At 30.7% G+C, this 14,270-nt stretch overlaps 2 protein-coding genes across 3 annotated transcripts; one reads left to right on the forward strand and one right to left on the reverse strand.

Moving 5' to 3' along the window:
- Positions 1-313: 313 nt before the first annotated feature.
- LOC122634628 (anamorsin homolog) lies at positions 314-2,780 on the forward strand. Its single transcript, XM_043823742.1, has 5 exons — positions 314-626; positions 799-1,121; positions 1,226-1,370; positions 1,446-1,558; positions 1,654-2,780. The coding sequence occupies exons 1-5, from the start codon at positions 473-475 to the stop codon at positions 1,765-1,767; spliced, it is 849 nt and encodes a 282-aa protein (XP_043679677.1). The 5' UTR covers positions 314-472; the 3' UTR covers positions 1,768-2,780.
- A 2,298-nt stretch (positions 2,781-5,078) lies between these two features.
- LOC122634625 (protein cueball) lies at positions 5,079-13,939 on the reverse strand. 2 transcript variants are annotated; one of them, XM_043823736.1, is made up of 7 exons: positions 13,253-13,939; positions 10,331-10,543; positions 9,341-9,527; positions 8,530-9,144; positions 7,966-8,247; positions 7,571-7,853; positions 5,079-5,642 (listed from the first exon to the last, which is right to left on the reverse strand). In XM_043823736.1, exons 1-7 carry the CDS (start codon positions 13,347-13,349, stop codon positions 5,538-5,540), a joined length of 1,782 nt encoding a protein of 593 aa, XP_043679671.1. In that variant the 5' UTR covers positions 13,350-13,939; the 3' UTR covers positions 5,079-5,537. The 2 variants fall into 2 exon arrangements, with proteins under 2 accessions (XP_043679671.1, XP_043679672.1); XM_043823737.1 differs by having other exon boundaries at positions 7,972-8,247; positions 13,253-13,935.
- Between the last annotated feature and the right edge of the window lie 331 nt (positions 13,940-14,270).

Below are 14,270 nucleotides of genomic sequence, written 5' to 3' on the forward strand. Positions count from 1 at the left end.
ACGATCGTGTGTTATTGTGATAAATTCTTGCTCGATTTTTGTGGATATCGTGATAAATTTTTGCTAAATGTTTGCCTTCTGGCTAATAATTTACGCTGTAATATATAAAACAATGCATATTATATACAAATAGAATGGAAAATTATAATCAATGTTTGATTATTTATCGGTAAATCTATATCTTATACGAACTATTGTTTAAGTTTCGCGCGTATACAGCGTATTAAGATTTGATCGTAGTTCTAGTTTCGTCCGCTGGTGTCGCACGTTACGTCAACATATGTTCCCTCTATAGTACATCTTTTCTAATGTTATTTACGTCACATTCTGCGTTCTCTCATCTGTCTTCGATTCGTTCGAAATAAGTTGTCGTGATTTTTCTACGCTGTCTTTCGTTATAATAACGTTATTAATTTTCTTTCTTATTCATTAATTTATCTTTCTTATCGCATAAAAATCATAAGTCTTAACGATGACTAACATTGTTAAAAGAAACGATGAAGTTCTCGTATTGTTAGGCGAAGAGGTTACTTCCGATGGATTATCTGATTTTATTGCAAAGATTAAAACTCTTGTCGGAAAGGTTGATCAAGTGTCAATTATCAACTTAAAGGAATTAAAAAAGTGTACGTATAATAGTATTTATAAAACAAGTTGCACAATATTTCGTTCGATAGTATACATTAATCAATAGATCTGTATGTTTATTTTTTTTTTTTTTTTATTGTAACATTTTCTTAAAAACCATTTTTATAATCATTATATTATAGCCTGTAACGTACTAACATTATTTTGTAGGTAACTATAACAGATCTTCTATCGATGTGATTTTATTCGTTCTTAAACAATCGTCTTTAAATGATAATGAAGTACTCGTAGAATTGTTAAAATTATTAAAACAAAGTGGTAAACTAGTAATCTATGAGTCTCTTTTATTAGAGAAAAAATCAGAGAACAGCGTTACTTTTAAGGAAAGATTATCTAGATTAAAGCTCGCTGGTTTTCTTATAAATGATACAAATCCAAGAAAAGTAAACAAAGAAACTGAAGAACTTTTATCCAAGATATTTGAAAATGTTGCCGACACGTGTGAGATAATAGCACAGAAACCATCTTTTGAGGTAATTAAAGCATTTTGTAAGATGTATATAGTAATGTTACTTTAATATTATATAGTAGTTTACATTAATATATAATATTATGATACATTGGCTTTATATATTAGATTGGATCTAGTGTGGCTTTAAATTTAAAACAAAAACAAAGTAATATATGGAAATTAGATAATGCCGTTGAAGATGACTTGATAGATGAGGATGAACTTTTAGATGAAGATGATATTGTCAAACCTGATATCACCAGTTTAAAAGGTTGAGATAATTATAATTTTTGACCTTTGTATATAAATTTTAGATTTATGTATTAATGTATCTATTTTTTGTTAGTATGTGGTACAACGGGTAAAAGAAAAGCATGTAAAGATTGTACATGTGGATTAGCGGAAGAGTTAAATGGTAAACCAGAAGAACAAGGAATTCAAAAATCATCGTGCGGAAATGTACGTTGTACAAGATTTTCTAATATATAAGAAAGATTATTCCTGTACAGGTTATATTCAACAAAATTATTTTTATCGTTTATTCATTGTTACAGTGTTATCTAGGTGATGCTTTTCGTTGCGCAAGTTGTCCTTATCTTGGTATGCCAGCATTTAAACCTGGAGAGAAAATTGTTTTACCTGAAAGTCAGCTAATTGCTGATGCATAATATAATTTATTCTATGATATTTTTTAATTGCTATAGAAGTAATAAATTTATCTGTGTGTTAAATATTTCAAGTCATTGGTATAGTATACTTGATTGGTGGTTATAGTATACTTAAACATTAGTTTCTCTTTCTAGTTCATATTTAATAAGAAAATCTATAAAAATAAATGAAAATTATTTTCTGTGGAAAAGGAGAAATATAAATAAAAAATAATCAACGATCCTTAAGAGATAGCATATTTTATTCCACTTCTTCTGTATACAATAGTAATTTGCATAATAACCATTATGTAAGCACGTTCAATATGCAAAATGTTTAATGTATAAGGCATACCATTTTTCATGAAACAGCCATTTTTATCACTGAATGTATTCCCATTTTGTATGCTAACTTATGTTGACTTTAACTTAAGTACCATTTAAATATATTTTAAATATTTTGTGACCCAGCATAAGTTTTTCTTTTTTACGATAGGAAAAAAAAAAAAAGAAGTTTACCCCCCTTTTTCAGCAATTGTAATTAGATACCCTACTTGTAGATGATATTTAATATAATACACAAACATATTGCATATAATGTACCGACATGGTTTTCTTTACTTAAGGAACATATCCCTTTCACCATAAATCCACTATCCTTTCTCTGAGGATGAGTGTGTGGGAGAGGGCTATTTTCCGCATACTATACTTAATTGCACCTTACATTTCTATAAATGATTGTTTTTCTATAATAGTGCACGTTGTTAGCATAAAATTACACTATAAGCATAAAAGCAAAGATCATAGGTTTATTAGTGTAGTACCTATCGTATACAGGAACAGAAATAAAATCGTCATGTATCGTAATTTGTTTGTTTTCATGACGACAGGAACATTATTCCGTGTTTTAAAGGGTAACGTAAACGCTATTAAGTCATAACTACGTATATTATATTATTCATTGGTTTGTACCGAGTAAAAATCGTCAAAAAAAGCTAACGAAATAAAGACATTAATATTTCATTTCATTGAAATTAAGTTCCATTCTGTTTGTCTCAATGTTTAATTATAGAAAACAATGATACATTTTTGCGAACCAATGATCAAGCTGTGCCTAGGATGTCGTAAGTATTATAATTAACTTTGGTGTGTACACGTTTCATAATCTAAATAGCTGGCCGATTTATTTATCGATTCCCATTGATATTTACAGTAAAAAAATAAAAATAGTTGCATTCGCCTATATATAATTTTGTAATTAAAAATTGTCTTATAATTTATTTTTCAGAGAGAAAGAGAGAGAGAGAGAGAGAGAGGAAGAGAATGATACCTAATAATAAAATGAAAATATATTAATATAAAAAATGAACTAGAATATAAAAGACTATATACATTATATGTGATATTAAAAAACGAAACAAGACGATATGAAATGAAATAAAAGAATTTCTGAATTAGTAATGGAATGATGAGATAAAATACATATTTTTATTAATATAGGTATCAAACTCTGTAATAGATTTAAAAAAAAAAATGAATTGTTTAAACTCTATCTTTTGTTAATATTTGAAAAATTAATTGTGACAAAAAAAGTAAAATATACAATCGATAATTTGTCAATTATCAGAAAAAAGGGAATCTGTATCAACGAAATTTTTGATTCTATATATCTATACGTCTAGCTATCGTTCGTAATATTACAACATGTATGTATACATACACTCTACAACAATACTATGAGACGTCGTATAAAGTAATACACGTTCGGTATTATAAGAAAGAATTTACCTTCTCTTACTTACAGTGTTATTGTTTACATCAGGAGATGTTCTTCAACGCAGAGTTTTTGTTGATATTTCTAAGAATTATATACATCAAAATACCTCCTCTTACCAGCCACGATAAAACTATAAGACAGTTTCCATTGAGTATTCGAACAGGAACAGTGTGGAAATTCTTTCTTATAATATAGACTTGTATAATTTTATACGACGTTTTATAGTATCGTCGCGGGTGTATCTGTAAATATATGTATACAAATTTATTATTACTACGGATAATATGCGTATCAATGTGGCACTATGTTAAAAACTATAATCAGTATGATCTTGAATGCGAACAGCTTTTGGTTTGTTCCAGCAACAATAATTACGTTGAATATGATAATATTTTAAACAGTCAGAAAAGTTCACTGTTTTAAGGCCATTAGAAAAATGTTGATCATAGCACAGCAGGAAGTTTAATCAATTTATATATATATTCTATATTTTATATGGATGCCGTGTTTCTTGTATATTCCTTATTAGAGACGCACATGCAAACACGCACATATATACATATCATTTTTAATCATTTTCGTAATCAAATTAGTATATGTATACACATGTACGTATGCATATATTGTACTCTGGATTGGGAGAAGAATTTAAATAATATAATGATGTGAAACGTAAAAGCACGTGATTTTTTGAATATCCGATATACCCAAAAATCAATGTCAATGGAAAACGAATAGAAAGAAAAAAACAAAAGGCAAAAAAAACATTTCTTCGATGTAAGCAAACGAGTGTAGGTATTATATATAGATTGATATTTATTGTAAATAGTTGTTGATTATGAAATTAATTATTTTTGGCGATAACGACTTCAAGTTTAAACAGTTGGATCGACTCTTTGTTTCTAGTAGAAAATATTTTCGTATGCGTCGTCTGTGTGTTTATCTTTTTTGTTTTTTATACCACAAATATGTGGTATAAAAAAAAAGAAAAAAGATTTGTCCTATTCGGTACTTATTTTTAATCAAGGTAATGACATTTTTTCTTAGGAATGTACTCAATGGTACTTTTAAAATAATCAAGTTCTCTTGGTTTATAAGGCAGCTTCTGCATGTATTGCACAAGTATTACGTTAAGCGTAGCTCTTGGTGTAAACTTTAATATATATATATATATATATATATATATATGTATATATATATGTATATGTATGTATATATATAATACATATATATGTATAATATATAATATATATTATATATATAATATATATTATATATATAATATATATCACCATAATGCACAAAATGTGGCAGCTTTCGTTCGCTTGCTAACAATACTAAGTTTATATTACTAAGATTAAAAAAAGAAGAACTTTTTTATTATTTTCTCGAATCAAGAAGAAATATGATAATTGCTGTTTAATGAGACAATAAATTACTTCAAGACAGACCTCTATTGTGCGAAACAGATCGTCCGTTAAATTTATATCTTCATTTTACTTTTTATTTTCTCTCTCTCTTTATATATATATATATATATATATATATATATATATATATATATATGTAGAAAAAAAAAAGAAAAGAGAAAAAGAAAAAAATTGTTTCCTAAGTACATAACTTATTGAACTACAAGAAAAAAGAAAAAAAAATTAAGTAAATCACGCTAGAATTTCATTAATAGAACGAAATAACCATTGTAAAAGCACAGCCCTACATATACGACCCGATAAGGAATAGGACTCTTTCAAAGACCTTTGGCTTTCGTCCCTTTCTTTCTTTTTTACTGTATTTATATATTTTTCTCGTTTTACTTTTTCTTCGTTAAGTTAATTCATCCTTTCATCTTGCCTTATGCAAGCACATATGCATTCACCAAACTTAACAACAATACTAGATAGAGTCTTTTGAAATATATACAGACATCTATCACCGTAAGTAAAAATCTCGTGACGAGCTTACGTGGAATCCATCGAGTTTTCACCTTTTTATATGACGAGAGATTTAGTTTGTGTTAGCACGAATTTCCTTCCATATTATCCAATAGAGAATTCTTCTCGTCCTTTTTCGTATTATTACTCCTTGACATTGGAGTTCGTAATTTTGGTTCGAAACATGGCTGGAAAAAAAGGAAATCTTTTTATTTTTCTATTTTATTGCTAAGTTAGCAACGATCAATGTCTTCGAATCTGAATCAATCGAAATTAATGAAAATGTTTATCACTCGGTCAACATTAAGAAATTTTTTTTTTCTTCTTCTCTTTTCTTTGTCTTTTTTTTTAAATACTACGAAGAGAGATTCTCAGGTAAATTATTATTATAATATTTTCAACATTGATTTGTGCTGTTGATTGAGGGATGATATATAGCAAAAATATTGATTGCAAGATGAGATATATATGTATAAAGTGAGAAAAAATATATATACACTAATATGACATAATAATGTAATTAAGTCGATCAAAATCTAAGCAAAACGCGATCATTAGAATTTTTTATCAAAATATTTCATCTTTATGGATTATTGTTATCGAGCTAGTATTTTTGTAAAGAAATTCATAGAGAAAAAATATATTTTATTAAGATAAACGAATACACATATTCAAGAAGGAAAAGTTTAATAACCGAAAGGAGATATCGGTCATTCTTCTTGAAATTATCTTAATTAATTAACGTTTAAATTAACGAGCGATATAAAAAAAAAAAAAAAAAAAATAGAGAGAGAAAAGATATTGAAGGACTTGAAATTTACGTAATTGGAACGAAGTCTGTTTTTCCCCGTTAAATATTATCTTATATAAACGTATTAATATTGTTCAAAATTTCCAATTAACTGTTTGGACAAATAACTAACAATATTGTCGAGAATACAACACCAACTATTGTCGAGAATATGAATGACGACGATAATAGTAATGATGACAATGGTAATATTCATAATACTAGTAATAATGATAATAATACTGGTAATGATGACGATGATAATAACAATAATAATAATAATAATGGGATACAGAAAATAATGTATCATGTAAATGTCGACCATACTAGTTAAAAATTTTTTCGTCACTATTTTTAACACGTAGGAATTACATTACGTAAGAGTTGAAAAGTTTAAATACATTATCTTCAGAAAAAGAAAAGATGATCGCGAACTCGACTTGGGACTCGTCAACAAGCGTTTTATTTACGTTTCAACAAATTTTACGTTAATAAATTCTATTACGCTTTATTTACAACTTTTATTTTCCTTTATCTAAAAAACCGACATATTTTTCTAACAAAAATTATTATTATAAATACATTTTCAACTTTGTCTCGCGAAGGAATGATCGATTAAAAATACTGATTGCGAGATGATATATATATATATATATGTAGCATATACACAAGGTCTCTGTCCATAGATATCCAAGCAAATATTTCGCAACTAATTCAAAAATACTTACAATCCAATTTACTAGTTTAACGATACACGATAATAATTTTTATTGATTATGATAATATGATTTCACTTGTAAATGATCTTTACTATATAAGTATGTAAAAAAATATTATAGCTATTTATTTAAAAAAAATTTTGTTGAAACTCATAACTCGAAAAAATTGCGAGTAGAAAAATTATACATACACTTTGTAGTTGATTCAGAGTCATATAAATCTTTTTTATTAAACTTTCTCGCGATGTCAACTAGTTGCGAGATATTTGCTCGGTCATCTATGAACAGATACCCTGTATATTTATATATATAAAAAAAAAAAAAAAATGATAAAATACTGACAATGAGATCACAATTAATGAAAAATCAATTGGCCGACAAAAAAATTAACTAAGACGATCATTATACTCTCCTTAGAAAAACGATAAGTAAAAAATATATTCGATCTCGTTAATACTGTTAAAATATACTATAATAATAATATATAAAATATTATCTCTTTTTTTAAAAAGAAGAGAGAGAGAGAAAGAGAGAGATAGCTATGCTCACTACGCTCATACATGCGTTTACTACGTCGCAATAACTATTTAGATGGTATTTCACTCACTGTTTCGCAGATATTCATGTTGCAGCAATTTTCTATAGTTATTTCGCATTGATTATCCGTTAGTTGTGGTCTGGACGTTAATGGCGTAATACCACCTTTGCTAACTACGAATCTCTTTTTGATTCGTGGCCGACGACGTAATTTATGCAAGTAGAAACTCATCACGAGGATCAGTATAATAAGTACGATGATGAGAGCGATAAGTACGAATAACAATGTCTTCGATTCGCAATTTTCATCTAGGGCTAACATCTTTTCAGAGGTATGGTTGTTTTCGGTACATCTGTTAAAAAAAAGAAAAAAGTAAGCAAAACAAAATAATAAAAAAATAGAGTTAATTGACATTGAGATTTTTAGTAAGGATAGAAATTAATTGAAAAAATAAATTGTATTACATTAACCTGCAGGAAAATGTATCAACGTTGACTGTAGGCATGTCAGCAAGAATTTCGCAACGCCCGCCCTTCGAATATTTACATTTGCAGAAAGGCATGTTGTTTTGGAGCGAACATTCGCCATCGTGAAGACAATAACCTTCGCAAATGTCTCTTTCGCATCGTTTACCGGTAAACGTTCCGATACATTTACACTCCGCTTCACCGAAACTGTTAACGATGCAATCACCGTGAAGACAATAATTCTGGCAGAGGGAAGTTTCGCATATGGAACCCGTATATCTGTGTAGAAAATTTCTCTTTAGTTCTAACCATAAGATAACCATAAAGGTCACTTCCGTCGTTAATAGTTGATTAAAGCGAACAGTGATAATGTTTGTAAATTAATCTATATGAGAGCTTTTTTACTATAATTAACTTATTACTTTTAATATTTTTGAATCAATTTGATTTTTGCATCATATTTGGAACAGACAGTATTCAAAATTTCGATTTGATTCGGACAAAAACAATTCGAATTATTCACGTATTTATCAAGGATTAATTAGAAAAAAAAAGTCTTACCCAGATTTACAACGACAAGAACGTTCGATACGATCGAAGGAACCACCGTTGAGACACAATCGAAAGTTTTCCGGTTCAACTTCTTCGGTACTAGTCGTTAAATTATTGTAAGATTCGAGGAGAGGTCCTTTTCGTTGCTTCTCAGGAAGTTTCTTTTTTTCCAATCTTCTTTTGAGTATAGCAAGACAATCGATGGTACCAACGTTGTCTCGTGCAATAACGGCGTTAGGATCAGCATCTCTGTTCGATTCGCGATAGGATTTAAATTTGACCGGTGAGTCGGGATTAGTGGTATTCTTAGGCATCATCCAAATAGCTTTGTGTACCCAATCTGACCAGTAGATAAAATCCTTATCGACGGTGAGATAAACGGGTTGTTGATTTCTATTATGCAAGACGATTTCACGTTCGGTGCCGTCGAGATTGCTACGTTCGATCTTCACATGTATACCTTCTTCGTCGTCACTCCAATAGAGTTTACCTTCGTCATGATCGATCGCTAGACCCATTGGTTCGTAAAGATTTCCTCTGATTATGATCGTTCGATTGGTACCGTCCATGTTGGATCTTTCGATAGTGGGATTGTCGTTGTCGCTGTTGGTCCAGTAGACATGACTGGAGAGAAGGAAGAAAGGAAAAAGAGAGAGAATCAGTCCCGGAGAATGAGGAATAACGCGTGAGAAAGTAAGAGAGATAGATAGAGAGAGATAGAGAGAGAGAGAGAGAGAGAGAGAGAGAGAGAGAGAGAAAGAAAGAAAGAAAGAAAGAAAGAAAGAAAGAGAGAGAAAGAGAGAGAGAGAGTCAAGCACACCTGTTACACATGTCAAGGACGATACCACGTGGAATTTGTGTGAGATTATGCAGAAGGACGGGTTCTTCCGGAGGGCCGTTCATTGGTACGCGCATCTTCATGATCAGTCTCTTCAAGGCGTCGCTCCAAAAGAGCGTACGAGAACTTGTGTCAAAGGCGATCGCCACGATGTGCGTCCCGTCTTGCTCTGCGGAGATAAAATATAGATCGATACGAATTTATAATTTGTTCGAGAATTAATTTCTTTTTCTTCTTCTTCTTCTTCTTCTCTTTTTATATATATATATATATATATATATATATATATATATGCAGGTACGAATTATTCAATATTTCTTCACGAACTTTTGAAACGACATTTCGTTTTCTTTTTCTATCTAACTATTAACATTGTATGTATAATGTGGAACTGAGAACTTATAATAATTATACATTGTTTTAAACACAATTCATACTCTTCGTATATTAACTTACAATTAACCTTTAACTCTTGTGAGATCATCATTCGAGCGACAATGAATATCTTTTTCACAGAACCCTTCAATCATTTGTTGACGTGACACTTCATTTGTTTAATGAAACAAGTTGTTTAGAAGAATTATGAAAATTATTTTGAAAATATATACGTATCTATAAATTTGTATACATACCAAAGGAGAAAAAAAATGTCAAATGAAAATCGCTCGGAAATAAATTTATAATGGAAATAAATGGCAGTACGGAAAGTTAATTAATATTGAATTTTATACTGAAAATTTTATAACAAGTAATAAAGCGTTAAAATATTGATACGAAAGTAATATCGCGTTCCCGTGTCATTTTATAATTCATATCTGTTATGTACCATATGACCGGCATCGCTTAAGCGGGAGAAGGATGAACGAGAAAGAGAGAGACAGACAGACAGACAGAGAGAGAGAGAGAGAGAGAGAGAGAGAGAGAGAGAGAGAGAGGGAGGCAAAGTTAAGAGAAAGAGACAATAATACTTACTCTTTAACAGTGGTTTCGAAGTTAAGTTCTTTTTTGTCAAGTCGTTACTGAAAATCGATATGTTGTTTCGAGTGTCACTGAGATAAAGTGTTCTTGTTTTATCATCGTAAGCTATTCCTGTTAATGAAACGGCTCCGGCGACTGTTGCTTCACCCGTAAGAGTCTGATTTCGTGAAAAAAAATCTATCTCGTCGCCGATCACAACGGCGATATCTGAAATAGGTAGATAGATAGATTAAACATTTATTTGATAACAATTCATTTATCATTATCGTATTATGAATAACGTGATCTATGTATGTTACGTCAATGCTAAGCCTACGTTCTGTAATATTCAGCTTAATAGTATTTAACGCGCGAATTGGTATCGATATAAACCGGATTGGTACTAATCGAGATTAAGATCGTGATTGACGATAGAGTAATCTTTTGATAAACGACTTCCGTGTATTCATTTCACTTATTATGTTTCTTTGATTTCGATTGATCGAGTTAATATGTGACAATAAAAAAAAGAAGATACACACGCACAAACTATGATGTATTATACATTTTTATCGTATTTATAAGATATATCCGGTAGATTGGGCTTTAATAAATCATTTCTTTAGAAACGAAATCTCTTTTCGAGTTGATATTTAGATTATATATACGAATGTGCGCTAAGAGATATCAAGGTCGTGTCAGTAAATAGTTAAGAAGCTAGAGATTATCTACTGCTTCATTTAATTCTTTTTTCTTTTTTTCTTTTTTTCTTTTTTTTTTTTCATTTATTTTCTTTTTAAATAATGAAGCGCTCGATGGAAATTATTTATTAGCGAATATAATTTCCCAATATTCCTGACGTCAAGATGAATTCATAAATTTCGATGTATTTCAATAAATTTGATGGTAATATCATTATCGATTAATTACGATATTGATATTTTTTTATTAATTTCGATGTTAATATTATTATGGACTAATTTCGATATTAATGATTTATTCGATTTCCATGCAATTATAGAAAATAAATTCATGCAATTACGGAGAAAAAAGATAATGCAATTCAAGATATCTTTAATGCAATATATGTAATAATACATAAATTTTTTAGTAATGCAATAAAAGTACGTTCGACGATGAACGAGAGAGAATTATCTTTCCGCATTGAACGAGAGAATTGTGCAAATGAATTTCGTGATTGGAAAAGGGAAATAGAAATAAAAATAAAATTAAAAAAGAGAGAAAGAAAAAAATAAAAGGTAAAAGAAATTGAGAAACTAGGTCTTTGGAGGTTGGCGTTAATTAGCGAATAGACCCATATGGATATACTTTAATAATTAATTTCTTAATTATTATTCGGCGAATACGTGTATATATGTGTGCGTGTGTGTGTGTGCTAAGATACATCCTACTCGTGAGATTTCCTTATAAAATTCCTCATGATTTTCTTCCGAGATTCATTTTACAAGGAAAGTAAAAGTTCAAAAAAAAATTGTCGTTTAACGAAAAGAACTTGCTTGCATATTTGCGTAATTTGCAAGTCACACGCACACACCTTATGACGCTCTTCGTATTCGTCGTAATCGTTCGAGATCATTCCTTTTCATACGGTTATGTAAATTGAGACAGAACAGATAGTCAACAAACTTGTATCGATATTTAACGATTGAGATAAGAAAAAAAGTATTTTCTTTTTATTACTACCTACTATTGAAAACATTGATTTTTTTTCTCAAGAATGGAACTCTAAAGATATATGTCTTTCGTTTCTCTACCCTTCTCGTATAATCTTTTAGCGCATGACAATACGAAAATAGCAAGCGATAAAAGAAGAGCTAGATAAATGTCTACTTTTTATATAACGCTTACTTAGTTTGAAAATTAATACTAGATCAGTAAAATAACCGAATCGCGAAGAAAAACTACGAAACTTTACGTATTTACGTATTTTAAGATCGAATAAGATTGATGACGTGCTTTCAGCTCGACTTCTTTTCAAACTTTTATCTATACGTTCATTCCTTTTTCTTCTATCAAAGATTCAAAAATCTCGAAGTAGTCGTCACGTTCGATTTTTCAAAAGAAAACTAGTACCTACTAGATACAAAATTAAAACTTTCGATTCTCTCTGTATAAGTGGAACGCCAGTAAGTAGACGAAACTATTTCGAAAATCTTTTTTATAAATTTCATTGTAGAAAACGGTACGTGCATATGTGAATCAGTGATAAAAATATATTTTTCAACGAGCAACTATGATACAATAGTTCCCTGTTATGTTAATTTTATGCTATCGTCGTCATGCATATGGGAAATATTAGAATTCTTAGCGTTTCTAATTAATGATCGCAAGCTCGTGTCATTTTAGATTACAACGTCGACGAGCTGAGACGGTAGTATTACGTAAATAGGTATAAGGACGTACAAGAGAGAGATAGATAGAAAATTATAACGAAGGTGTTCGATAAACCAAAAAAAAACAGGAAAAAAAAACAAAAAATAGGTAAATAAAAAAAAATTAATAAAATATAGATAAGCATATCTAAAGATTGTTCGTTAACAAATTAGTAATAGTACGCGCGGTTTTGAAAGAAGCGCCCTGATAGAAAAGGCGGAAGCTAGACGAAAAGTGGCGTACGTGCCGATCAGCTTAACGTGAATGGAGTCAGGGTATGCGCGCGCGCGCGCGCTAATGCATACAGACATATACAACAACGTGTGTACACGTCGACATACGCAAAGATAAAGAGAGAGAGAGAAATGCGCGGTCCGCATCATCGCTATAGCAAAGTTATGCTCGTGTATGTAATAAGCCGCTAAGTACATGAGAAAAAGAGATAGATAGAGAAAGACACGACGGACCGATCCGTCTTTTTTCACGTTCTCGTTTTTATGAACTATTAGAAAGATGAGATAAATGACGATGAGAGACACTTACCCCATGACCTGGCATCACTCGTGATCGTGAAAACGGCTAACACGATGAAGAAGACGAAGGCAGTTAGGAAATCTCGCGATTGTCGGGACATTATCATCACGAATCATTTACACTAGTAACGCGAGAAAGAGAGAAAGAGAGAGTGAGGAAAAGAGAGAAAAAGGGACAGACAGAGATAAATGTCTTTTCACCGCCAACACGTTTTTCTTTCCCTTTTATGCCTTTTTTTTTTTTTCTTTTTTCTTTTTTTCTGTTTCTTTTTACGTTTTTATGCAATTCGCTAAATCTTTTTCTCTTCAATTAAATCCACCGAATCAAATGAAATTAGATCGACTCGAAACTGTTTCAAACGAACTCTCTTCAAGAATATATCGTTTCTCTCACAACTTTGTTATTTAATTCTCTTTCGTTTCTCTTTTATCGAGAGGGACGAAAGAGTATCACCTTACCATCAACGTTACGTCGCGTTACGGTAGCTGAACGCGAACTGTGTGTCTGTTCAAGACTAAATGTGTGTTCTACCGACGCTTCTTGTCGCCTTCACAGACGCTCGGTCATTGGCGCGACGGAATACTGTTATAACGTTTAGTACTCTGAGACTCTGCGGAATAGCGAACGTTGCTACACCCATACGAATTTCTTGCAAAATCGAAACTAGTATCTCCCTTCTTCCCTCTCTCCACTCTTTGTCTGTTTGTCTGTCTCTTTCTTTCTTTCTTTCTTTCTTTCTCTCTCTCTCTCTCTCTCTCTCTCTCTCTCTCTTTCTTTCTTTCTTACTCTTTCTGCTTCTCTCTCTTTCTCTATCTCTCTCTCTCTCTCTTTCCCTCTAACTCCATCTTTCAGTTAGTTTCTGCCTCTTTTCTTATATCGTAAGAATAAATTAATATATTCGTGTTATTTAGTTTCCACGCCAATGAATATGATGCGGTATCGCGTGCTTCCTCGTAGTTACTGTTACGTGCCAATTTTCTACACTTTTCTATTCGATTTAATGTACCCAAAAGCAGCCCTTACACTA

Source organism: Vespula pensylvanica, chromosome 15, assembly GCF_014466175.1.
Source record: "Vespula pensylvanica isolate Volc-1 chromosome 15, ASM1446617v1, whole genome shotgun sequence".
In the NCBI taxonomy this organism is placed as follows: domain Eukaryota; kingdom Metazoa; phylum Arthropoda; class Insecta; order Hymenoptera; family Vespidae; genus Vespula; species Vespula pensylvanica.

Excerpts from the sequence above, each read along its gene's own strand:
- LOC122634628 (XM_043823742.1), top strand. The coding sequence starts at position 473 with ATGACTAACATTGTTAAAAGAAACGATGAAGTTCTCGTATTGTTAGGC. Across the intron at positions 627-798 it reads CTTAAAGGAATTAAAAAAGT|GTAACTATAACAGATCTTCT; the intron begins GTACGTATAATA and ends ATTATTTTGTAG. Across the intron at positions 1,559-1,653 it reads AAAAATCATCGTGCGGAAAT|TGTTATCTAGGTGATGCTTT; the intron begins GTACGTTGTACA and ends TCATTGTTACAG.
- LOC122634625 (XM_043823736.1), bottom strand. The coding sequence starts at position 13,349 with ATGATAATGTCCCGACAATCGCGAGATTTCCTAACTGCCTTCGTCTTC. Across the intron at positions 9,528-10,330 it reads TTCGAAACCACTGTTAAAGA|AGCAAGACGGGACGCACATC; the intron begins GTAAGTATTATT and ends TTATCTCCGCAG. Across the intron at positions 8,248-8,529 it reads TCTTGTCGTTGTAAATCTGG|ATATACGGGTTCCATATGCG; the intron begins GTAAGACTTTTT and ends TTTTCTACACAG.